This window comes from Lissotriton helveticus, chromosome 11, assembly GCF_964261635.1.
Source record: "Lissotriton helveticus chromosome 11, aLisHel1.1, whole genome shotgun sequence".
NCBI classification, from domain to species: Eukaryota; Metazoa; Chordata; class Amphibia; order Caudata; family Salamandridae; genus Lissotriton; species Lissotriton helveticus.
Window position 1 is genome coordinate 1,061,860,427 of NC_136072.1, and position 25,712 is coordinate 1,061,886,138.

At 46.5% G+C, this 25,712-nt stretch overlaps 1 protein-coding gene across 8 annotated transcripts in view; it reads right to left on the reverse strand.

The window, feature by feature from the left end:
* The window catches only part of PITPNM2 (phosphatidylinositol transfer protein membrane associated 2), a 1,093,290-nt gene that overhangs the window by 620,775 nt on the left and 446,803 nt on the right, over positions 1 to 25,712 (reverse strand). For all 8 annotated transcript variants that reach the window (XM_078667590.1, XM_078667587.1, XM_078667588.1 and 5 more), the window contains exon 4: positions 6,597 to 6,767. In XM_078667590.1, the coding sequence (XP_078523716.1) occupies positions 6,597 to 6,674 (78 nt within the window). In that variant the 5' untranslated portion in view covers positions 6,675 to 6,767. The remainder of the gene's footprint in view (positions 1 to 6,596; positions 6,768 to 25,712) is intronic.

The window sequence follows — 25,712 nt, forward strand, 5'->3', positions numbered from 1 at the left end:
CTCCTGGGTCCAAGGCAGACAGGACCTGAGCTAGGATGAGCATCTTGAATTTCCTCTTCTTGAGGATGTAGTTGACGGCTGTAAGGTCTAAGATAGGACGAAGGCCTCTGTCCTTCTTGGGGCCAGAAAGTAGCGGGAATAACAACACTGCCCACTTCTGGCCCGGGAACACTCTTTATAGCTCCCTTGGCCAAGAGAGTCTTGACTTCCTCGCGGAGTAGGGCAAGGTGATCCTACGTCAGCTGATCGTATACTGGAGGCACGGATGGAGGGGTAGTCTCAAAGGGGAGGGTGTAGCACCTTCGGACTATTTGTAACACCCACCAGTGCGATGTAATGTCTCGCCAGTGGTGGAGATGATGGCATACTCTGCCACCAACTGGCCGAGAGTTTTATGGTGAAGGAGGGGATCGTGGCTTGGCTCAACTTCTGGTTCCCTGATCCTCGGGGCTGGGGTGAACCGCGTCCTCTGACCCGCAGAGGTTGCTGAACTTGCGGGGTCCTATGGCCGGAATAGGGTAGGCGCAGCAGATAGCCCCTTCCATAGTCACGAAAGGAGCGAAAAGCAGATGATGCCCTGGGGGTGGTGAGGCCCAAAGACCAGGCTGTGGCCAGAGAGTCTTTGAAGCGCTCAAGGGCAGCATCCGCCTTGTCTCCAAAAAGACGGGAGCCATCAAAGGGCATGTCCATGAGGTTAGACTGGACATCCCCTGAAAAACCAGACGTTCTCAACCAGGCGTGGTGATGAACGATTACTATCGTGGAAATTGGTCTACCCAGCGAGTCTGTCAAGTCCAAGCCACATCTGATGTCGAACTTAGCTGCGTCTCTCCCATCCGAGATAGCCTGGGAAAGTAGAGCCTGGTCCTCCTCCGAGTCTCTGGGTAGCACCTGCGCAACCGTATCCCATATCGAATGGGAGTAACAGCACAAAAGGAATGCGGTGTTCACTGACCACAATGTCAGACTGGCAGAAAAAAAAATGTTCTATCCGAATTTCTCCAGTTTCTTGGAATCTCTGTCCGGGGGTGTGGAAGGGAACGCACCACGGGAAGTGAAATCCTGGACCACCAAGCTTTGAGGGGTGGGGTGGGTGGTGAGGAAAAGTGGGTCACCCGGTGCAGCGCGATGGTGGTGGGCAATCGTCCTATTCACAGAAGTCCCTGTGCTGGGTTTGGACCGGGTTCCCAGAAGGACGTCTTTTAAGGCCTCGTTGAAAGGCAGTAGGGGTTCCGAGCTGGAGACCCCAGGCTGCAGGACCTCTGTAAAGACGTTAGTCTTTACCACCACTGTAGGAAGCTGGGTCGAGGACCTCCGAAGCCCTACGCACCATCATGGCAAAAGATGCTCCCTCCAATGTAGCTAGGGTAGGAGGGGAAAGCATGCCAAAAGTCTGGGGAGATGTCCAAACCACTGGCATCACCCAGTTCCTCATACCAGTCCTTATCTTGTTGGTGCGGTATTTCTAAGGGATCCTGCTCCCCCTCCCAATCCTCTTCCTCCATCCCTAACCCTTCAGAATAGGGCAGGGTGAACGGCATGGAGCCATGCGGCTCCATTGGCGTTGGTCTCAGCGTCGAAGGACACCCAACCAGCTCCGTGTTGTCGGCAATGAGGATTGGGGAGGCGACGCCAAGGACCCCTGTGCCGGACGCAACGTCGGGGAAGGTCGCTGTGGAGGTTTGGTCATGTCCCGGGAACAGGTCCAATCGGAGACTGTGGCGCCGGAGCAACTGGCATGGGGAACCACGGGTCCCTCCATCTTCTGGGCCTGCGGGCCCGATGGTGTGCCGGCAGGGTCCGATCGCCCAAATATGGCACACATGGCGTCATAAAATTCCTTCAGCTGGGCAGGCGTCGCTCTCCGCCACGAAAAGGGAGAGAAATGCAGAGCAGACACAGCCACCCGCTCCGCAGGGCGAAGTTGAACCACGCTTCGACTTCTTGTGCTTTTTGTAATGCATCTTACCTGACTTTGACGCAGTCGTCGATGGCATGACTCAAGGGGGAGGGGAGGTCACAAGGGCAGGGGGGCGCGCGGGGGGAGGTTTAATTTTAATTAAAAAAAATAATAACTTTCCTTAGCCAGCCCGAGTCGTCTGTGCTTCTCAGCTCCTCGCAGGAAGCAGGCAGCCTTCCTCCCCTCCCCTAAGCCAATCACAACACTGCAATGGCAACATTGTGATTGGTGGGGACTGCACCCAGCCAGGCGCCTATGGGGAGGCCATTTTTTCCATGTAGCAGCCTACTTGGAGAAAATGGCAGTGAGCGCATGACTGGTTTGGTCGGCCCCAGAGGACCGACCAAACAGTCAGGACCCGCAACATTGGGCTAGCCACTCCTACCCTGCCCTGTTCCAGAACCGCCCACCCTCCCGCCCCCAACCAAACCCTTCTGCTTTCTCTCAGTGCGCGAAGCAATAACATATAACGGTATTTATACAATTTTATGTCTCTGCTTCTTGCACTGCGAGAAAGCAGTGAGGCGATGCTCCTCCGCCCACATGGAGAAGCCGCCCCTGCTTTGACGATTTCTACTAAGAGGACTTCGACTCACCGGAGCGGTGCTCAAACCTCTTTCTAGACCGAGACCTGGACCGGGATCGAGACCGACAAGGCGACCTCAACGGTGCTGGATGCTGGGCAGCTAGGAACTTTACGGACCGCTTCTCAAAGCCTCCAGCGCCATGACCTGGCAGTCAGAGCACAACTTGGAGTCGTGGTCGCGCTCCAGTCACCATAGACAGACCAAATGGAGGTCCGTGACCGACATGGCTCGGTGACAGGAGCCACACGGCTGTAACCCCGAAGTCTTCTTGCTCGACATGACTCCTAAACACACCAACAAAAACGACAAAAAGTCGCAAAAAGTCTGTCAAAAAATTACACGGAGTGTTCAACAGATCAGTACAGGCTGATGTGGAAAGAAAAGAATTGACGTCAACGCGCCGGAGTGGCGGTTATATTGACGACGCGGACGTCAAGATCATGGTGATGAACACAACACTGACGACGTCACAGGGAGTCGACCAACACCACCTACTGGCGTGCAGGGGTACAGCTGACGTCAACACGCCGGAGTGGCGTTTATATTGGCGACGCGGACGACAAGATGATGGTGATGAACATAACGCTGACGACGTCAGAGGGAGTCGACCGACACCACCTACTGGCGTGCAGGGGTACAGCTAAGAAAAATCTTTCAGATCTAGCCTGATGCCTGCAAGTTCAAAGGTAAGGAATCTGCGGCTAGATGTCTCTATCAGATAACAACATTAGAAAGGACATGTATTCATACATTCCACATTTCTTCGCCTCAGACTCCAAAGTGTTTCATCTGATGACCTCCGGAAGCACTCACCCAGGGTGATGAACTGGGGTCATGCGCGGTTGCCGCCCGCCAATCACGTTGGTTTATTCATAGCGTGTTTATCCCTGATGCCGGCGATCACTATTTTTAGCCACAGCGCGCCCAAAATAGCCTCCATGCTCGTCATTCCCTCGAAATCTCATAACAAAAGACAACTGTTTCCATTACTGTCAAGCGTGATCTAATTGTGCACCGGATTGTTTCCCGTTGAAGCATCAGCTGTAAAAATAGTGGAAAACAGTCAGGGAATTAATATCGCAGGGAAAAAAAGGCATTAAAATGGAAAAAAAGAACGACTGCGTCCCTGACGGTGCAGAAGCCAGGAAGAAACGAGCGGAATGTGCAGAGGGGAAAGTATGTGTGAGATTAGAATGTTATCGCCCTCTGCTGAAGGCGTTAACAGCTGTTAATTGCCCATCAGACCTGTTAATTACTAGCAGCATGTGAACATTAAGGTGATTGGTGCTCGTCCTCAGGGCCGGCTCCCAGGGGTTCAGGCCAGGATGCAAGTGTAGGAAGTTGTGAACCCTCGGGAGCACCCCAGGCCATCCTACTGAATATGGGTAACACAAATGTAAACAATATTTTTAGAGCTGGCCTGGATTTAGAGCCGAGTGCCAAGTCTACTTGCTCATAATAATTGCAGATACAACTTCTACCATTTAGCTGCTGGTAACTGAGTGCACTAAAAGAAAAGGTACAAGAAATAACGTGCACATGGGTGGGACGAACGTTAAAAAAAAAACTATTCTGATTCGTGGACATAAACCAAGAACGAAGGTAGAAGAGGGTTTTACAAATACTACACGAAAATAGGTACAATTGAGTTACACGAGGCGAGGAAATTAATAGTTGACTCTATAAGAACGCTGGAGAATACAATCCAGTAAAGAGTGGGGGGCCAGGTAGTGCAAGTTGCTAACATGTAGATGGGTCTCTAGCATCATTATACGTAGTATGAAGTCTCAGAGCAAGACAATGAATGCACAAGGGAGCCTATTATCTTAAGTAAACATGCTATCGCAGAAGAATGGATACAAAGCATGAGAAACTGTCTCATGTTATCAAATGTGAGAACTTAAAATTCATTGTGTAGCAAACAACTCTTCTGAGCTTTAAGGCACTGCAGTGTCCGAGGAGAAACTGTGGTCCACATCATGTATTCTGTAATACTTACAATGCGGAAATACAACACGATAGAGAGCGTTTTAAAAGATTTATTGCCTGACGTCATTTCAGAGCTTGACCGTTCACCTCTGTTTTTGAGGGAATATGTCTGTGCAGTTCTTCTCCTTGCTCCCTTTTGTCAGTGTGAAGCCGCGGCATCTTGTCAGCCCCGTGTGCATGAGATAAATGTACCGAAGATCACAAGAGTGGTAAATAGCATGAGCCGTGTCCCCGGATGTCCAACGTAGGCCCACGAAGGCTTGATTTGTGTGACCAACGAAAACATCTACAGGTCAAATTTTCCCGGGGTAAAAACGTTACTGCAATTTTTTTTCTGTCTGTTATTTTGTTTCTCCCCATTTCAAGCTTGACAAGTCAGAATAAACGGTTAAATGTGGTTTTGGGCAGAATAGAGGGCAAACCCACATGTTTTCCCTCCACCGAACTGAAAAACCGGAGTCAAGGTTTGTTTTTGTACCATAACATGAATTCCTCCAGCTAAAACCAGTTGGAATTTCTGCGTGCAGTAAATGCAGGCCTGAGAACAATTTGCAGAACCTGTAAATGTCAAATCATTTAATCGCTGCCTCCTCCACAAAATAGGAATCATGTTTTCTAGCAGTTATTCTATAGGATGTTAAAAACTGAAAGCAAAATAAAGTCTCTTGATTGCACTTCAGGCACACCCACTAATCCAGACAAAACTGATATGCATTAGTGTTTCACATTGTATTACATTAATTATATGCAAGTGAGCTCACTGGGCAGACGAGAAATTGTCTGTTACATCCTTCTTACAGTAAATCCCAAATATGAAATTGAAAACAATACTGTAAGCAAATAAGCCATCATCTTTGAGAGACTTTAAATGTCAAATAAGAAATGATGATACAAAAGTAATGTTCATTCTTGTCTTTTATTTTTTCACATTATCAGACCTAGCTGGCAGTTTTCCCTTGACATGTTTGAAACCTTCAGATAGTCCTGGCCTCTTAGTCAACAGCACTTGGAGGGGTTCCTGAGCCACAGTTAGAATAGTTACAATCTTAATAGCAAATCTACAAGTTCCAATGTGCAGTGAAGCTACAAACATATAAAAAATTTGGAAAATTCACTACTGTTCAGCTATCCTTTTTAAAAGCACCCTCAAATATATGATTCCCAACATGTTGTTTATTGGCAGACATGTCTTGCCATGAACGTCCACAGTGGGACATTTTATAGGAAGTCAGGGGGTGGCACAAAGGGGGTTTAGTTGAAGCCCCTCTTTGACGCCTACCTCCAGCCAGGACATGATAGGCCCCTTTCAGCGACACCCACCATCTTTGTTTTCTTTCACTACATTGCAGCACTGTTTTTAGGTTGATGTTAGACTGGAACAGAAAGTAGGCCCACACACCAAAATAAAAATGGCCAGCATTAGCGAATAGGCTAAACAAGTGACCCACATTTGCAAATCAGGCAGCTTGGAACTTGTAAAGGCATGCTGTAGAGGTGGGAGACCGCATGCATTTCTGTTTTCTACAGGCAATGTTTGTGGTAATATCACGGAAATCAACTATGAAAGCCGATCCAGTAGGCCATAAACCTGGGACAAAAACAACCAAAAACCTGTCCACACACAGACCAACCAGACCAACCCATCTGGCCCTGCCAGATTGCCTCATAGGGCAGTCTGACCCAGATGTTTGTATGTTTTCTCCACAGACTGGCTAAGAGTTCTTTTGGCTAAAGCCTCACATCCCCATAACATCCCTTCAGGCCTCTCCAGGCTGCGGGGAGAGGCTGTTCAACATTCTGAAGACCACTGCTGTATACAATATCACCCACTGAAACTTCATGACTTAGTGCCAATCTGTAGATCTTTGATATGTATGTCTATTAATGCAATGCTTTAATAAATTCTTCAACCAAATTTGGTAACGTTTGCTTTGTGGATCAAGGAAAGAGCACAGCAAAATATTGCAGACACCACAGGGGACGCAATAAACCGATTTGTAGACAGTGTTGAAGTCAAGGATTCAGCATTGACAATCTTTTTAAAACATACAGCCACCAACCTGGATCATGTAGAGCTGGGCGATGCGATACTCGTCCACCGTCATGGGAAGAGGGATGCGATATTCCTTAATGAGCATCTTGAGACCCCTGCTAATTCCTTCTGTTTAAAAACACTATCCAGGGGGTGCTCTAGCAACCGCTCCTTAAATACTCGATTTCATTGAGAAGCCCTAAAACAAAAGAGCAGAACATTGAAATGTTATTGTCAAGTATAGATAATGAGTCCTAGCAGCATGGTAAACAGTCAAGCCAACAACAATATAGCACAAAAAAACAATAAGATAAACATTAGAATGTTTGATCAGTAGGTCCATGTCGGCCTTGGTTGCCGCCTCTCACTTCATTGTCTTCAATGGAGCTCCCAACATTCCAATGTTCTGAACAGGGGGGGCACTTTGGTTGGGCAGATTTTTTTTTTATTATTGGCATTTCAAATACAACAGTAGACGCCAGGCTTCCAACCAGGAGGCATTCATGCCTCTTACAACATTACTGCATTTTAACACTCCAAGTCCAACAGATTGCATGTTAACACGTTACTTCACTTCCTGATACATTACACCTCATGTATGCTACAGTTGTACTTCCAACCCAGCTAAGTAGTCTACTAAATAATACCAGTAGTCTTTTGGTCTAGCTCTTTGGTGAACAACCTTTACAACGAAACTTTTACAACGCACTACCATTACAACGCGGTCATTACAACGCAAACCATTACAACACATTGCGCTGGGGCGCGCTCTAAGATAGGGAATAAGTTTAATTTACTATCCAACACCTTCCCTAGTGTCCACGGGGACTGGTGTTGGAATAGTAAATTAAACTTTTCACTATCCAGCACCCCAAAGCCCTATGCGTTATAATGGATTGCGATGTAAAAACCGCGTTGTAAAGGCAGGCGTTGTAATAGCCTGCGTTGTAACGTCATACATCCAGCTCTTTTGGTTGGGCAACATTTTATGCTGTAACTGAGGTGGCCAAAAATGTATCAAAGGACCTCCTCTAGGGTGGGTGCCAAACATCATTTATTTATTATTTTTAAGACAGTGGCATAGCTAGACATTTTTCCGCCCACTGCGGCCATGTGTAAGAGCAGGGGGAGGGGTGCTGCCATTCCCTGTTGCAGCTTTCCGGCGGCAGCTGTATGTATGAGCGCGGGTGGGGGGGCTGGCAATTCCTGCAACGACCACAGGTAAGAGCGGGGGGGGGGGAGCTGCCTCTTTCAAAACTCGTGCCGCCAGGGGCAGACCGAGCCCCCTCACCCATACCTTGCTATGCCACTGTTTCAGAATGTTAAACACACTAGCGAGCTGCCTTTGCCATTATTATGTATCGAGGTTTTCATGATTCAGACAGCAGATACGCAGCTGACCACAACTAGATAGCCCAGAGCGATTATGTCAAGCACAGAGTTCTGGGACAGGGGAATTAGTTCAGAGTCCATTTTAAAAATTGGGACACAGACACTGATGTGCTGAAGTATACAAAGCTAATCAAGATTACATGAATGACCTCAGAGCAGGCACCAATACATGTGCATGTTCTAAACATAGACCTCTCGGGTCTCAATTTTACAAACATTCCATACGTTGATGTTCTAGATAAGAGATAAGGCCTTCCAGCATTACTATACATTAAATGCATCAGCAGGTGGCTCCAAAGTTGAGCAATGGAAGACGCATACAGCAGTGCTCTGCTGTAACTCACATAGAACACTACCCAGAGCATTGGCGACGACTAATGATTTCAAATGATGGCTAGATGCCCCCAAAGTTTTCAAAGCCACATAGCTAGCCTGATCTCAAATAACCAATCAGACTGAGAGTTAATTCAGCAAGATGAGGAGAAGGGTGGGAGAATGGGACAGGTGGGTGTTGGCGGGAAAGGCCCACAAAATAAACAGCACCTCATAAAATGACTAAAGGGCCTAATGTCTTTCACAACAATTAAGGTGCCAACATGCAGCTTTCAACAGCCTCACCTCACTGTGATACACTGTTAACATACAGAACTCCAAATAAACTCCAGAAACATGGATGGATGGTCGTACTAAGGGTGTCTGCAGGGTATTGGGCTAAAGTACTTTTTGGCACATAATATTTGAAATTATGTTTTGCCTTCTGCTGCTTGCCACAAAGATGCAATTTTAAGCATTATAATCAGGGCCATTGAAAGTGCCTGGCGATGAAGGACCAAATTAAACTGTAGAATTGACTAAATTATACAAGAAAATGCAAATTATGCAGCATATTACGCAAATAAAGGTATGATATGTGCCACATTCTGTGGCATTTGTATCTGGTAGTTTGGACATTTTAATGTCAATTGCTACAAAAGGAACCTGATGTTCAAAAACACTTCGGGCCTGGTATGCCTCGAACAGGGCAGCGGAAAGGTAGGGAAAGGGTCCCAGGGTGTTTTATCCCTTTGTGAATTGTGACTGGGGGCACATGTTGAGCCCACCATGCCAGCACTGTACGCCAATGCGCAACATGGTGCATGGCAACAGTGCGCCCGATGTGCAAATGGCACTGCACTACAGTAGCATGTGCTTCAGTCTCTTTTTATGAGCCAAAGCATGCCGCTGCCGTGCCACCTCTGCCGACACACCGCCAGCCCAGCGGTAGTGTCCTAATACGGTGGTCGGGCCGCCGCCGGCTAAGTGGCGTTCTCCAGACCACCGCAGCGGAGGTCCAGTGGTCGGACCGCCAAACTCATAATCAGAGCCTCAGTTTGATAAAGGCAGCTATACTCATTCATCAAATCCTAATCAAAATGTTATTCTACAACAATTTTTTTAATTTTGTATTTTTTATTTAGTGCACAAAAATGGTAGTTTCAATTAATATTCTACAACAATTAATGACCCTGTCTGCATGAATGCCCCGAAATACTATTTTATTAACACGTCATTTGTACTTTCCAGAGTGATAAAAATTGTTAACGACAAATACAATGTTTCACACAGCAAAAAATGCATGTGCACGTTTCATAAGAAAAGGTGTCACTTATTTTCTTGCACCTTCAAGTTATGTTCTAAAATGTGTATTACGTTTGATTGTGTTCGCACCACAGGACCTCTACAGCACTTCTCTCGATTAAGAAACATACTCCAGAAGAGTTAATTTTCATTATGCACATGTCAGAGAGGTGCTGTTTAGATTCAGAGTTTGCAAAAGATTTAGAACTGTTATTCCAAAGCTATGAATACATGCAGTCCTGGAGAGAGGACTTTGTTAAATTGAAAAATGGGAAACCTATTACAAATATCCAGCAAAGGGCAAATCCAATAGAAGGCCACCTTGATTTACATTTCTGAAGATGGCACTGCCCACGAAGGCGGCAAGACCCTTTCAGAATCAGAAACCAGGGGAACACTCAGTATCAACTGAGCAGGGAAGTGGGTCTAATGAAGACCCCTGCATCATTTTGTAAATGAATTAGCGCATTTAAATGACTCCTCATTGCACACAAACTCCTCTTTATTGTAGCTAATGTAAACTGAAGGAAAGCGATATCTAGTCACTTTGCACAAGATCACAGAGGCTGAGCAGGGACCTGGAAACAGCAATGCCTTCTCTGTTCAATTGTCTCCCCACACATGATAATGGGCGAGTTGTACTAAATGGCTGTCCACAAAAAAGTGATTGCAAATTGTGCATCATGGGTCACATCACAAACTCTCCAGTCACAGAGTTTTTTTTAGCACAACCTTTATAATGAATATTCATTAGATACGTTGCACTTGTGGCTCTCTGTAATTGCTTACAGCAGCAGACCACCATCTCTGTGTTTGCAAAAAGAGGAACCTTTAAAAAAAAAAAAAAGAAGCCTGTGTTCCTTAAAGGAACCAAAGCAGCTTTATAAATGGGGGTTCCCGGTTGTGAAAACATTGCGGGGGCATGAAGCATCTCTGTAAGTGTGTTTTGACCTGCACACCTTATTAGTCAGGTTTAACGTGAAACTGTAGTTTAGGTTAAAGTGAATTTTAATGCATTTGGTGTGCCACTGCGTGATGGGGTGTAGCCCTAACCCCAGTGTAAGAATTACCTATATGAGGACACAGAAAAATCTGAACCTGCACAGTGCACACCAAGTGTCCCTAAGGCTTCTGGGGTTAGATTTACAAGCCCCTTGCGCCACTTTTGCGTCACTTTTAACATGGGAAAAGTGACGCAAAAGTGGCGCAAGGGGCTTGTAAAGTGGCGCAAGGGGCTTGTAAATAAGCCCCCTAGTATTTTATCTTCCTTACTCAATTTTCATGCATTGTCCGCAGTTCCAACATTTTCTCATGCCTCGATAAGCCTGAATTGAAGAAGTATGTGTTTGTTTTAACAGTTCCCTCAGGTTTCTAGAACAAGTATGAGCAAACATAGGTTTGTTCATGAACACAGGTGTGAAGTCAACCTCTTGTTCTTTGATGTGGGCGAGAGTCCATTTAAAAATGACAGGAGCTCTCCCTACGTCATAGGGCTCAGCAGAGTTCCCCTCGCTTGATTCTTACTGTTGTAGAAATGGGAAACAAGGCTTTCCTGGACATAGAAATCGTTCTGACTGCCCCTTTTTAGGTCAAGCCTGGGCAGCGCATGCACTGCTCTGTGAGGCATGCAATATTAGAGTATGGACTTCAGGCCAGCCCACTCTTCGCTCATATTTGTCATTCGCTTGTGTCATTGTTATTCATAAATGCTGGCTTCTGATTCGCTATTAGGCTTGTTAGTCCCTCCTTAGTACCTACCGCCTTGTCTTCATTTGTAACCTACCATGAGGACTGGCCCTTTTACTTCGGTTGTTAAACATTACGTCTTATTTAGTCTGTAAGCACTATTTTCTTTAATGCATTTCTCCTACTGCAGGCACTACATGTTTTCCTACAACATTCAGCGCACCATCCGTGCTTTCACTGGGCACTTTTACAAAAAAAAAAAACATTTGTTTGTCAACTTGACAAACAAATGCCTTTTTTGGTAAAAGCACCCCCTACTGTGATATCACTTTAATAGCGGACGTGGACCTTTCTTTAGACACGGCTCGTCTAAAGAAAGAGGCATGGGTTTTATTTTTTTCTAATTTATTTATTTATTTATTTTTGGGGAAACTTTTTATTAGTACTTAAATCAGGGCATACTACATTCACATGATACATATATATGGCTGTAATCATAGCTTTGAAGTTTGGCAACATTACACATTCCAACAGCACACCATCGTTTTGGTTCCGGCATTAATGATATTTCTACCGTATGTGATATGGTGCACATCACCTTAGCCCTGTAGGCTGCAATTTGCGGACATTGCAATAGGGTGTGAAAAATGTGCCCTCCTCCCCACAATTTCGTAGACAAAACTGGTGTTGAGCCTTCCCTATTTTGTGGAGGGTAGATCTGGTGTAGTATGAACGATGCAACACCTTGAGTTGCACTAACCTTAACTGTGAGGGTATGGCAGCTTCTCGCGGCGATGATAATGCCTCCTGCCATTCCGCATCTTTAAAGTCTCCCAAATCCCGGGACTATTTTTGTCTTAGCGTTATCATCGGGTCTGCCAGGTTATTAACTCATTTACAATAGGTGAAGGATGTAGCCCTCTTGTACATATATTCCGTCAGTATTCTATCCTCCAGAGGAGTAGCCTCTGGTATGATAGAACCAGGTGATAAAATTGCCTGTAGCGTGTGCAGAATGTGCAGATATCTAAACTTCTCCATCGGCGCCAGTTCGTATTGAGCCCTCAAATGTTCAAATTTGACCACTTCTCCCTTTTTCCAAAGATCGCCTACTGTGGAGATACTTATGGTGTCCCAATTCTTGAACCCCTTACTGTTTCTAAGTCGCCCAAGCTGCTGTGAGTCCCAGAGTGGCGTCATCTGTGTGATAACCCCTGTGCATTTTAATCTGGCTTGCGCCCTGTACCATATGTCAACCGTATGTGCTGTTGGGCCAATCAGGGAGGGTGGTCTATGTTTGTTATATAGTGCCGATAATATTCCGTCCTCTCCCAGCCCTTGCCTATCTGCTTGAAACGCTAGATCTGTTTGGGGGGCATGTATCCATTGATTAAATATTTTAAGGTGGGCTGCCCAATAATACAGCTGTATATTTGGTGAGGGCTATCCCCCCATCATACCAGCTTCGTACGAGTTTAACTTGAGCAATGCATGCTGGCTTATTCCCCCATAACAAACTAGAGACTTCAGCCGCTATTGCCTTAAAGTATGTCGGTGGGACGGCAAACGGGGTGTTTTCTAAGACATATAAAAACCGGGGGAGTGTCATCATTTTAAAAAGCGCTGCTTTACCCAGCAACGTCAGCGGTAGGTTGCGCTAATACGTCGGGTCCAGCTTAAACCGCTCCAGCGGGGGCCTCAGATATTTTGATAGAAGTCATCAAACTCAGGTGTCACATAAATGCCCAAATACTTAAAGGCCTCAACAGTGATCCGCAGCGGGCAATTCCCGGGCAGCAATGGCGGTGGACCACGCAGGACATACAGAATCGATATAGACCAATTAATGGTATACCCTGACACCCCACCAAATTTTTCGCATATATTTAAGAGCACTAAAATGGATCGTTTAGGGGATGTTAGGTACAGCAACACAGCATCCGCATATAAGGAAATGCGGTCTTCCCAATTTTGTGTCCACCGGAGCCCGCGGATCTGTGGTTCCTATCTGATCCATGCCGCAAGCAGTTCTAAGACCAGTGCGAATAACAATCGGGATAGTAAACATCCCTGGCACGTTCCCAGCGAAAGTGGGAAGTCCCTCAATATATGACCGTTGGCCACGACATGCGCTAGTGGGTTGGAGTATAGCAGGCGTATCCACACACAAAACTTTGGACCAAAGACCAGGTGTCCAAGAACCGCGAAAAGATAAGGCCTTTCCACCACATCGAACGCCATACGCGCATCCAATGAGAGGATGATTGCAGGCTCTTGAATGTATGACTTACGTGCCAATACCGCGTGTAATCGCCTTAGATCAAGAGCTGTGCTTTTGTGCGGCATAAACCCTGATTGATCTGGGTGAATTAAGGTCGTGAGGTGAGGGGTTAAGCTCGTCGCCAGAAGCTTGGGAAGAATTTTGGCTTCGGCATTGATCAACGATATTGGGCGGTATGAGGTGCAATGCTCAGGAGGCTTACCTGGTTTAGGGATTGTTACTATGGTGGCCATTCGCTGATCTTGCGGCAGTTCCCCTGTCTCGAGACTTTCACAAAACATATTTAACAGATATGGGGCCATTAAATCAGCAATCTTTTTATAAAGTTCGATTGGTATTCCGTTAGGCCCCACTACTTTTCCTGAATGCAGTGAGCCATTAGCTGTCTGTAGTTCATCAACCGAGAGGTCAGCCTCAAGCAGTAGGGCCACCTCCGGCTATAATTTAGGCATATTGATATCTTTAATATACTCCTGAGCCCCCTCTGTTGATAAAGCTGACCGTGAGGCATACACTTGTTCAAAATAATCAGCTAACGTATCTACTATGTCTTGCGGAGCATTCACCAAGGAATCAGTCGGAGTGCGTAATTGCGCGATCGTTCTGTCTGCCCGCTCCTTCTTATCTAGCCAGGCTAACAATTTACCCGCCTTATCACCTAGTTCGTACACCTTATGACGGGTGGCCTGAAGCCGCGCGTTAACCATCTCTTTCTGGTAGTCCAAAAACTCGTGTTGCTTAAGACGCACAGCCTGAGAGGTCTGGGGCTGTGTGTTGATCAGTGGCCCCAGTGAGTTCGGATTCTATGGTGTCTAGTACTGCCTGTTTTTCCAGTTTATGTCCAGAGACCGTTGCTATAGCTTGCCCACGTATAACCGTTTTACAGGCCACCCATAAAATACTGGATGAATGAACCGATGAGGCATTTTCTTGGAAGTATTGCTGTGTCGTCCTAGTGACGTCTTTCAACACCTTAGGTATAAGCAAATATCCAGGGTATATGGGATATATGCGCCGCCTTGCTTTGTGGTGATTTGAATATGTCATTACTATGGTATACAGCCTTTACAACGAAACTTTTACAACGAACTACCATTACAACGCAACTTTTACAACGCAAACCATTACAACGCATAGCGCTTGGGGGCGCTCTACGATAGGGAATAGGTTTAATGTACTATCCAACACCTTCCCTACTATCCACGGGGACTGGAGTTGGAATAGTAAATTAAACTATTCACTATCCAGCGCCCAAAAGCATCATGCGTTGTAATGGGATGCGTTGTAAAACTTGCGATGTAAAGGTAGGCGTTGTAAAAGTATGCGTTGTAACGTCATACATCCCATTACTATCGGGGAGTGATCGGAGATACCTCTGTGGCGGATCTCAACATCCACCACTCCTGCCAAGCTGTCTGCAGAGGTTAGGAAATAATCAATTCGCGAAAGGCTATTGTGAACACCTGACTGGAAAGTGTATTGTTTTGTGGTGTGGTGCCGATACCTCCATGTATCTGTAAGTCCTAGGGCGTCTATTAATCCTCGTGTACGGGTAGTGCTTGTCATGTTCACTTTGAGGGGATACCTGTCCAGGGTCCCGTCCATTATATCATGAAAGTCTCCTCCAATTAACATCTCTCCCTCAGGGAGAGCAAGTAAAAAGGCAGTAAATGCAGGGTGAGCTATCGCATGGAGGGCTGGGGGGATGTACACTGAAACAATGTTAAAAGACTTCCCTTCCCACTGACAAGTGATTGCCGCAAAGCTGCCCTGGTCATCCGTTCGGGTCTGCTGGATTATCAGCGGAAACTATTTTTTTACCAGAATGCCCACACCCCTTGAACCAGATGAGAATTCGGAATGCGCCACCATTTTATACCCCCATCGTTCTAGTGCCTTAGACGCAGAGCCCATCAAATGTGTCATGTGTAATAGGGCCACTGCAGGTGCACAGCGCTTTAGGTATTGCATTTCTAAACCCCTCTTTATCTTATCTCCTAACCCATGTACGTTCCATGTAAGTAGTGTCAGTGGGGTTACCAGGGACAGTGGGGTTGTAGGCAGAGTATTGTCCCGTTGGTCTTGCACCATCTCGTGTGTCAAAGATAATACACAACATCACCAAAACAGCAATGCAGCACCCCCCAGAAATGTTAACAGCCACTTGATCCAATATATTTGCCCTTCTGAACTGTACAGCAAACAACAAAACAAACCTTATCAACAGTTCGAAGTAGCGAAGGACACAGTGTTCAAATCGTGAGTGGTTCGAGAGCCAAAAACCTTAACTATAAAAATTTGTGGAGTTTAACCGAGTATTCAACATTATCACAACCATCTCAACTGGACCCAATACAGTCAGTTCGAAACTTCCACAGTCTGTCGAAGTCTGGGCAGTGGCTCTTTTATCCTACACCTACAGCGTGCTCTCTGCGCCTAGCGTCATTGTCTCCTGATCTACCGGGCCGGGTGGCCTTCCGCCATCCCTCCAGCCACTCCTGTACCTCTTCGGGCGTTACAAAAAAACACGTTTTACATTCGGCTTCCACCCTCAGTTTGGCTGGAAACAGCATGGAGTATTTGATTCCTCGGTCGCGAAGAGTCTTTTTGACGTCCAGAAAACCTCTGCGTTGTTTCGTGACTGCTGCAGTGTAGTCTGGTAAAATCGTGATGGCCTCATTATCCATTCTCAAAGGAGGAGCAGTGCGCGCGGCCTGTAGTATCGCATCTCTATTTCGAAAATTAAAAATTCGGGCCAGAATTGGACGCGGAGGAGCCCCTGGTTTCGGCCTACCTCCAGGGACTCGATGTGCCCGCTCAACAGAAAAATAGTTGGACAGACCCCGCGGCTGAAGGTGGTTCGTGATCAGATCTTCCACGAATAAGTCAAGGGCTGGACCACCTGATCGTTCCGGTACACCAATAAGGCGGATGTTGTTCAGTCGTGACCGTCCCTCCTGATCCTCCAGTTTTGCGGCCATTATTTTATTATCCGCCATAAGTTGATTCACTTGTTTTTTGAGGGTGGTTGTATCCGATGTCAGTGTCGCTGTAGTAGTTTGGACCTCTGACATTTTTGTTGACATTTTGTTAAAATTTGCTCGGATTAAAGCGAGATCCACCGCAAGAGTCCCGATGCGTGAGTCCACCTTATTCAGAGTCGTCATGATATCTTGCAGGGTCACTTCTTGCGCCTCGTCTGCACTTGTACCGTTTGTTGATGAGGCATTCTTGTCCAATGCATCCGTTTGTACTTTTGTATATGCATACTAGTCTAGTTTTGACTGGTTGGGGCGCTTCGCGTTCCTGCCACTCATCGTGCCAATTTGAAGGCATACATGCTCAGTCTGGGGGCAAGGACGCCAATCACCGCCGCCTGCCAGAGGGCCATTGCAACCCACGCGGCCTGTCGGTGTTCGCGCCCCAACTCCCCCCCTCAGCACCTTAGAGGACCTTGGATAGTATAGCCTGCACGCAGTCCTCTTGCACAAAATATCTGGTCTTGCACTGCCATGTCGCGGTACTGCCTAACGGGTCATGAAAAATGGCGCCCGTCACTGTGCCCCTCCCTGCAAGGGAGTGCGCGACAGTTAATGTTGCTGTGGGTAATCAGTTCAATCAGTGTGCCTGCAATCCCGGGCTCCAGGTGTGGACACGTGCAACAACAGTGAGGAGAGCAGCCAACAGTGACACTTTTCTGCTCCCGCTCCCGGCCGCAGTTAAGAAAGGCTGCAGCCTGCTGAGCAGCGAGCCCACTTCAGTTCGCAGCACTCCAATGGCCACACCCCACAGTTTATGGTTGAGCGTTTCACTTTTGTGTTAGGAGTGCCCCCACTGTGCCGTAGGATATGTCCCACTTCCTCCCAATCTCGGCGGCATTAATTCTGGGCCTTGGGCAGTGATAAGCTTGCAGGAGCAACAGCTAACCAATTCACCTCTCACCGTCTGCTCTCGGCTAGCGTCCGCAGGTCTCGTAGCGGCAGTCGGAGTTAATTCCACGGCAGTCATCGGTGTAGATATGATGGGGCCCACACAGGATATTGGCGGACACCGCAGGTCAGTAGGGAGAGTGACGCTCGCTGCCAGCCGCCTCTCGCTTCCACCTTCGCTCGGCCAGCACGCTGATCAGGCTCCGCCGGATAGGCTCCAAACTCGAGGCCCCGGCTCACCTCGCCGCACCAGGTTGCAGTTCGTCGCACGCCGCCAGCACCTTCAGGAGCAGTTCTCTCCGATCCAGAACCGGATCGCTAAACGCTCTGTATCTTCCGCCACCTCAGCTCACGGACAAGGGTGGGAAAGGCCCGACGGGGTTGATTCAGGGATCACAGAGCCTCCCCAGGCTGTGGCCATTTTCATCGGCTGCTAGCTACGCCCCGTCGGCATGGCTTTTATTAACGTGAAAGCACAGCATGGGGCGCTTGTAAACAACAAGCTTTTGCAATGCAATAGGTCTTGCGTTTTAGAAACTTTGACTATTGTAAATGACAGTGCCTTTTATTATTGTGGGTTTTTTAAACACATAAATAAAAGGCATTGTCATTTACAATCCCAATAGCTCAAAACCTCGCAATTGCGACACCTATTGCATTGCAAATGCTTGTTGTTCTTTGATATAACCAGAAACACCCACAAACCCACTTCTACAGCATAATGTGTGCATGCCCTCTACTAGTAGAAAAGTCCACAAATCTTGCTCATTTTGTGGGGCGGCGGCCACTCCCCCACGCTCTTACTGGTAGCAAAACAGTTACCACCACGGGCGCCAAAAGGTCTAGCTACGCTACTGAGCAAAGGCCGTTGGTGCGAGAAATGCAGTGTCATCTAGGCCTTTAGGGCCAGATGCACGACCGTTTATTGCGGTCGCAAAGGGGCATTTGGCTCGTTTACGACTGAAAAAAATCGGATGCACAATGTACTTACCCCATTTTGCGAGTCACTTATCTATTAGTGACTCACAAAATAGGGTTAGCGACTCGCTATTAGGAAGGGGAGTGCCAAGGGCGTCTCTTCCTAATAGCGAGTGCAAATGCCATGTATAAGTGTTTTGCAAACGCATTTGCCATCGCAAAAAACTAGCGGTTTACCACCTACTTCAAGTAGGTGGTAAACCAATTGCAAATGGGAAAGTTTCCCCAGTGTGAATGGGTGCGCACATATTTTTCAAGAGCAGGCAGTGGTCCCAGGTACCACTGCCTGCCCTTAAAAAATAAAACTGAAACTCATTTTTCTTTTTTAAATGCATCATGTTTTCCTTTAAGGAGGACAGGCTGCATTTTTTAGGTTGAGCATTCGAGACCTCTTGTATATACTTTAGTATATACTTATTATATTCTTATATGTGTATGTACTTTGTAGGCTCTTTAGATCAGCCCTAGGACTTGTCTCCTTCCACTTAGGGACTTATTTTTCTGTTCAACTGCCTCTATTTAACATTCTTGATAGAAAAGGACCAGCAGAGGTCAGTAAAATACCACAATCACTTTAGCATTCTTTAGATTCCAGTCCAGAGAAATTGTCTTCCATGAGCACCCATAGACAATAATATTTTTTCCAAATCTTGTATTTTCAGTGATATGACCACCAAAGGCCCTGATTTTATATTAAAAACAGAGCTTTGGACCATATCTTTTTCCGCGGAAAGGCAATATTTCTCTCCTTGTGTTCCCATACCTGGCTTGTAATCCAGTTTGGTGCTTACTTTCCCTCCATGTTAAAGAACAGTAGATGTTTTAGCACCCAGGCTAATGTGCTGCATAGCTAAATACATATAAGGTCCCAAAGGCGAGACCGATTGCATTGCAAATGCTTGTTTAAAAAAGCTGCTTTAGTCGCAATTTACCATTAGCAAAATTCAATGGTCGCACAGCTGGCCCTTAGTGTATTAGCGTTGGTTTTACCTCAGTGTTATTATTGGGTTTTTGTTAGTCTTGGCCAAGGGTCAGTTTGGGTGTTGCTAGTGACTAATGGACACTGTATTGTAACCAGTAATATCTGATTTAGAGTCAGGTGGTAATGGAAAATGCTCTGATTTGTGGCCGAAGCACTGAATCGTCTGTTGGAATGTTCTCCAGTGGAAAATCCACAAGTGGAATTACCTATCTCAGTGCTTAATTTGAGCCGGTGGTTGCAGGTGGGGCTCACTGGCACTCACATTTGAAGACAAACACCTATTTTTCCTCATGTGACTAATACAGAGCAAGAGAGAGAATAAAACACAAAACTGAGGGGGGAAAGGGGAAGACAGAAAACACTAACAAATGGAGAAAGCAGGGAAGAAAAAGGCCCTGGAGGAATGAGATAAAGGGGCCTGGAGTCGCTGGAGGGGGTTGAAAGAGGCGCGAGTTGGGATCACGACTCGGTAGCTTTGAAATCTAGCACCCCCAACACTCTTTGGCAAATTAAGCACTACCCATTCTACGTGATTGGTATGCCAGAGGTAATTGCACTGGAGCATTTTCCACCTGGGGATTATCCTCCAAAGGGGTATTTAATAACCACGCATCTCTGCACCAGGCCCTGTGTGTCTCAGTGTGTTGATGTCTCTGCTGACTCCATGTCAGTACTTCTTTTCTGAAGGTGTTGGCTTCGTGGTTTGGTGTTGGCGGTGTCACAGTGACTGGTGCAGTGTCTTGGTGCCTGAATTAGCTTCAGGTCGGTGATTGCCTGGTTTTGGTGTCTGTGTTGCCTCTGTGTCTCGATGTCAGCACTGGCTTAGTGGCGTGGCCTTTCTATGTCGGTGTTGGCTTAGGGCCCAATTCACAATGCATTTTCTGCGCTCGAGCCAGACTTACACATGAACGGGACTGACATTGCATGCGAAACTGACAGCTGATTTACAAACCCGGCTCTGTCTGCAGAGGTGTCAGCTATGTATGCACGCAGATAATGTTTCTACAGGACGCGCCGCGTTCCGCTCTGTGCTCAACCCCTGCATGGGAAGATTGCTGCCTGAGAGATTTCCAAATTGTTAAATGACACTGGAAAGAGCAGTCACTTACGCAGGGCCCGATTCACCTTACACACGCAAATAGCTTGATTTACGACTGCAAGGTATTCAGAAAACCTGGTCTTGCAGTCATAAATCAGTTTACGCATGCACATTATTACCCTGCAATGATTTAATTGCACGAGTAAATCCTTCTCGGGAGTGAGGGGTGAGATGACCACAAACACGTGGTTTTGTGGGTAATCACATCAAGGGAAGGAGTAAATTCCCTTCCATGGTTGGAATGGAAACCCTGCTGACCCCACCACACTGGACCCAAAGATCCCCGCCGACCACGACCTCCTCACTACTTGGACCAACGTGAACACCGAGGACACTATCAAAACCATGAGCACCATCCACTCAGGCGCCCCATCCGACCCTCTTCCCCACCACATCATCAACAAAACCGACAGCTCCATCGCACCCCACCTATGTTACATCATCAACCTCTCCTTCGAGACCGCGACCTTCCCTGAGAGCTGGAAACACGCCGAGATCAACGCCCTACTGAAGAAACCCAAGGCGGACCCGAGCGACCTCAAGAACTTCCGGCCCATCTCCCTGCTTCCGTTCCCAGCAAAAGTCATCGAGAAGATCGTCAACACCCAACTCACCCGCTACCTAGAAGACAACAGCATCCTTGACCCCTCCCAGTCAGGCTTCTGCAGGAACCACAGCACCGAGACCGCCCTCATCGTCGCCACAGACGACATCAGAATCCTACTCGACAACGGCGAGACAGCAGCCCTCATCCTCCTGGATCTCTCCGCCGCCTTCGACACCGTCTGCCATCACACACTACGCACACGCCTCTATGACGCAGGGATCTGAGACAAGGCCCTGGACTGGACCACCTCCTTCCTCTCCGATAGAACCCAAAGAGTCCGCCTCCCCCCGTTCCACTCCGTAATCACCAAGACCGTTTGCGGTGTCCCGCAAGGATCATCCCTCAGCCGGACGCCATTCAACATCTACATGGCACCACATGCACGCATTGCCAGACAACACGACCTCAACATAATCTCCTACGCCGATGACACCCAGCTGATCCTCTCCCTCACCAAGGACCCTCACCGCCAAATCCAACCTCCACCGTGGTATGAAGGCCGTCGCCGACTGGATGTAAGAAAGCCGGCTCAAACTGAACACGGACAAGACGGAGATCCTCATCCTCGGGCCCAACCCCTCAGCCTGGGACGACTCCTCGTGGCCCGCATCACTGGGCACCCCCCTGGCACCAACCAACCACGCACGTAACCTAGGATTCATCCTCGACTCGAAACTCAGCATGACCAACCAAGTGAACGCAGTCTCCTCCACCTGCTTCTACACCCTCCGCATGCTCCGCAAGATCTACAGATGGATCCCGACAGACAGAAGGAAAACCGTCACCCACGCCCTCGTCACGCCCTCGTCAGCAGCAGACTCGACTACGGAAACGCCCTCTACGCCGGAGTCCCGTCCAAGCTCATCAACAGACTTCAAAGAATCCAGAATGCCTCTGCACGCCTGATCCTTGACGTCCCGCGCCGAGACCACATCACCCCCTGCCTGAGAAACCTGCACTGGCTCCCCGTCGACAGAAGAATTCTCCTTCAAACTCCTGACCCACGCACACAGGGCACTCCACAACATCGGCCCAGCCTACCTCAACAACCGACTCTCATTCTACGTACCCAACAGGAAACTCCGCTCCGCCGACCTCTCACTGGCCGCCATCCCAGGCATCCTCAGAACCACTTCCGGGGGCAGGTCCTTCTCCCACCGCGCCGCCAAGATTTGGAACACCCTCCCTCTCTTCCTACGACAAACTGAGGACCCGCAGACTTTCAGGAGTCTACTCAAGACCTACTCAAGACCTGGCTCTTCGACGACTTAGCAGCGGTTCCCCCCATTTGGGAAGATTCCAAAAATGTGCTATGGTGAACCTTACAGCCCAGAGCTTCTGCGTAAGACGTTTCCCACACAGGGTGTTGAGTGAGAATTCAAAGTCAGCGGTTCGAACTTCAACTCAATCGTTGTTATGCTTCTAATTTGATCTATTATTCTTGTAGAGTATGCTTGAATGATTCTACATCACCACCACGTATGTGCCATTGTTCATCGTGCTCCAACCCTCCCCCGCCCAGCATAGCTCATCTGGACCAAACATTTAATGTAAATGTTTGTAACACCATAGTAAAAGTTTATAACTATTCTCCGCGCGTTGACTACATATGGACGTCTTTGCTGCCGTGGACCATATATTCAACCATAGTAAAGTTTTATAACTATTCTCAACGCTTTGACTGCATATGGACGCCTTAGATGCCCTGGATCACATATTCAACCACAACTCTTCAGTGACTTGTATTCCTAGTTCTGTTTTCAGCTCAGGTGGCTAAGTGGGTTTGGCTGTTTGTTGGGATGAAAAGACTTTTAAGTTAATAGGCCCCCCTTCTACAGTTTGCTGTCAATTGCTGTTACGCAATGGAACAAATACACCGAATAGAACTTGAGCATCTACTGCTGGTCCACCATGGCCATATTCAACGCAGATCGTCGAGATACCCTCAGACTGTTTAATGATTCCCATTTGAATTGTTTGAGCCTGATTCTCAAACTCAAATGTTGTGAATACAAAATCCAAGTCCTGATTTACAGAATTAGGACCAGCAGGATTACAATCCTTGCTCACACAGAAAAGCTACCAGCATGACGGAATTTACTTATGCCCAGATCTTCTACTGGCGAGGATTGTGCGGCCGTTGGTGAACATCCATAGTTCCAGTTAGCAAAATGTTCATGATAGTTAGCCGCCATGATAATGCCATCAGGTTTACTCTTGTCAATGTCAGCCGTAAATATGTTTTTTGGTGTGGGGTGGAGGCAAAAAGGTTTCTCCAGAGAGAAAAGAGAGGTGAAAAAGTCTTCAAGTTTAAATGCATGTATGCACCACATTTCTACATGTGAAAAGTACGGATCACTGAAAGAATATCGACTACCAAAATATCGACTACCCAAAATATCGAGGAAAAAATATCTACAGCAAAAATATCGAGTTTGTATGTACAAACAGGTAAGTACAAAAATATCGAGTACAAAATATCGTTTACAAAAATATAGTTGTAAAAAATATCGTATTTACTAAAAACAGTGTTAAATTAAATTAATATTAATAATTAATTACTAAAATATACTTAAAATTACTTAAATTAACTTATAATAATTAAATAATTAATGAAAGTTAAATAAATATTTTTTTATTTCATATTTATTAAACATATATATATAGTAATAAAATATAATAAAATAATACCCAAAAACTGAAAACTGACCCTGAACCCTAAAAATACCCCTTTACCCAAAAACTGAAAACTGACTCTGAACCCTAAAAATACCCCTTTACCCAAAAACTGAAAACTGACCCTGAACCCTAAAAATACCCCTTTACCCAAAAACTGAAAACTGACCCTGAACCCTAAAAATACCCCTTTACCCAAAAACTGAAAACTGACCCTGAACCCTAAAAATACCCCTTTACCCAAAAACTGAAAACTGACCCTGAACCCTAAAAATACCCCTTTACCCAAAAACTGAAAACTGACCCTGAACCCTAAAAATACCCCTTTACCCAAAAACCCAAAACTGACTCTGAACCCTAAAAATACCCCTTTACCCAAAAACCCAAAACTGACCCTGAACCCTAAAAATAAAAACAATTTATTTTACTATCTATAGTATATACTTACATATTTTCACTTTCTATATTATTTACAGTCGATATTACTGCACTTACCTTAAAAACGATATTTTGGCTGTCGATATTCTGTCCAGTCGATATTTTGTCCAAACGATATTTTTTCCTCGATATTCTGTCCAAACGATATTTTGGAGTCGATATTATGTCTGTGCACCGAAAAGTACGGCTCTTGCATTTCTGTACACTGTTAAGCGTCTGAATAGTTAGGGGAATCTGCAACTGTTACAGAATCTTAGAAGTACTGGAATTTTTGGGGGAATTTCTACAAAGTCAAACACTTACTCTAAACCTAGGAGTAAAATTACAGGAGTAAATGTTTAACTTTTTTTTGGGTCACTTTGTGAACTCAACCAGCTGCCTGTAAGACTTGACTCAGCTCTCACAGTCCTATGTTGGACTTCCTTTCTGAAGGGCATGGATTAAGCTAAATTTTCTCCAAGAAAACGGCAATGGACGGCCATGGACGGGTTTCATCGAGGTTCAAACGGCTTCTCGATATCTTGTCCCGTTCTGACGTTCCAGCTGAAGACCAAAGTCCCGGGGGACTCCAAAACCACACAATACATTGGACAGTGCTTTTACAGAAACAGTATATCGCCCACCGCCGCCTGATTATGAGGCTGTATCGATCCCGCAAACCAAAAAGGTCGAACAACTCTGATCTGCCTGAACAAGTATGGACAGAACAATTAGTCTGTCAAATGCACCATTACCTCTTCCACAGTTAACTAAAAACACAGCTCCAACAAAACCCACAGGGCCCCTGCACAGCAAACACCAATTTAGGAGCCTGCTCCCAGCTCACCTGGCAAATAGAAAACAATAAGCAGCCAATGAGCATTTAGATCAATAGGAATTTTCCTTGACGCAAGATGTGAACCAATTACGCTATGTAGAAAAAGGAGGTAGTTCTCACACCATGTTCTTCAGGACGGTTGCCTACTTTTTTTTCCACAAAAATTTAGACAACCTTTTATTATCCAAAAAACAATTTCCTCTGGATTAGATAAGACATACTCAAGGAAAACATGCATCTGCCAGAACACATTTGTTTCAAACATATTGCGTACTGTCTGCCCTCTAGTTACCGCTATTTAAATCTTCTCAAAGAAAGTGTATTAATGGAGGCGTGATTGCCAAATGCATTAGGGCTGAAGATCAATGTCTTAGGCTGGCACAACCCTCTTTCTGCAGTAGGGAGGGCTGCCAGGGTCTTAACATCATCAGTTGGCTCTGATTTGATGAACGCTGCTTTTTCCCAAAAATGCTGTGAGTCACGACTTGCTGGGAAGGTCTGTTAAGTTGTTTCCCTTCCATACGCACCAAACAGCAGCCTGGTCGCGGCCTAGGGACAGCCATCTTCAGAGGAAGGATACTCTGGCTGAGAGGTTACTCTTCAGGAGCAGTGATGTGGACCCGAGCATTGAGGACGCATCCA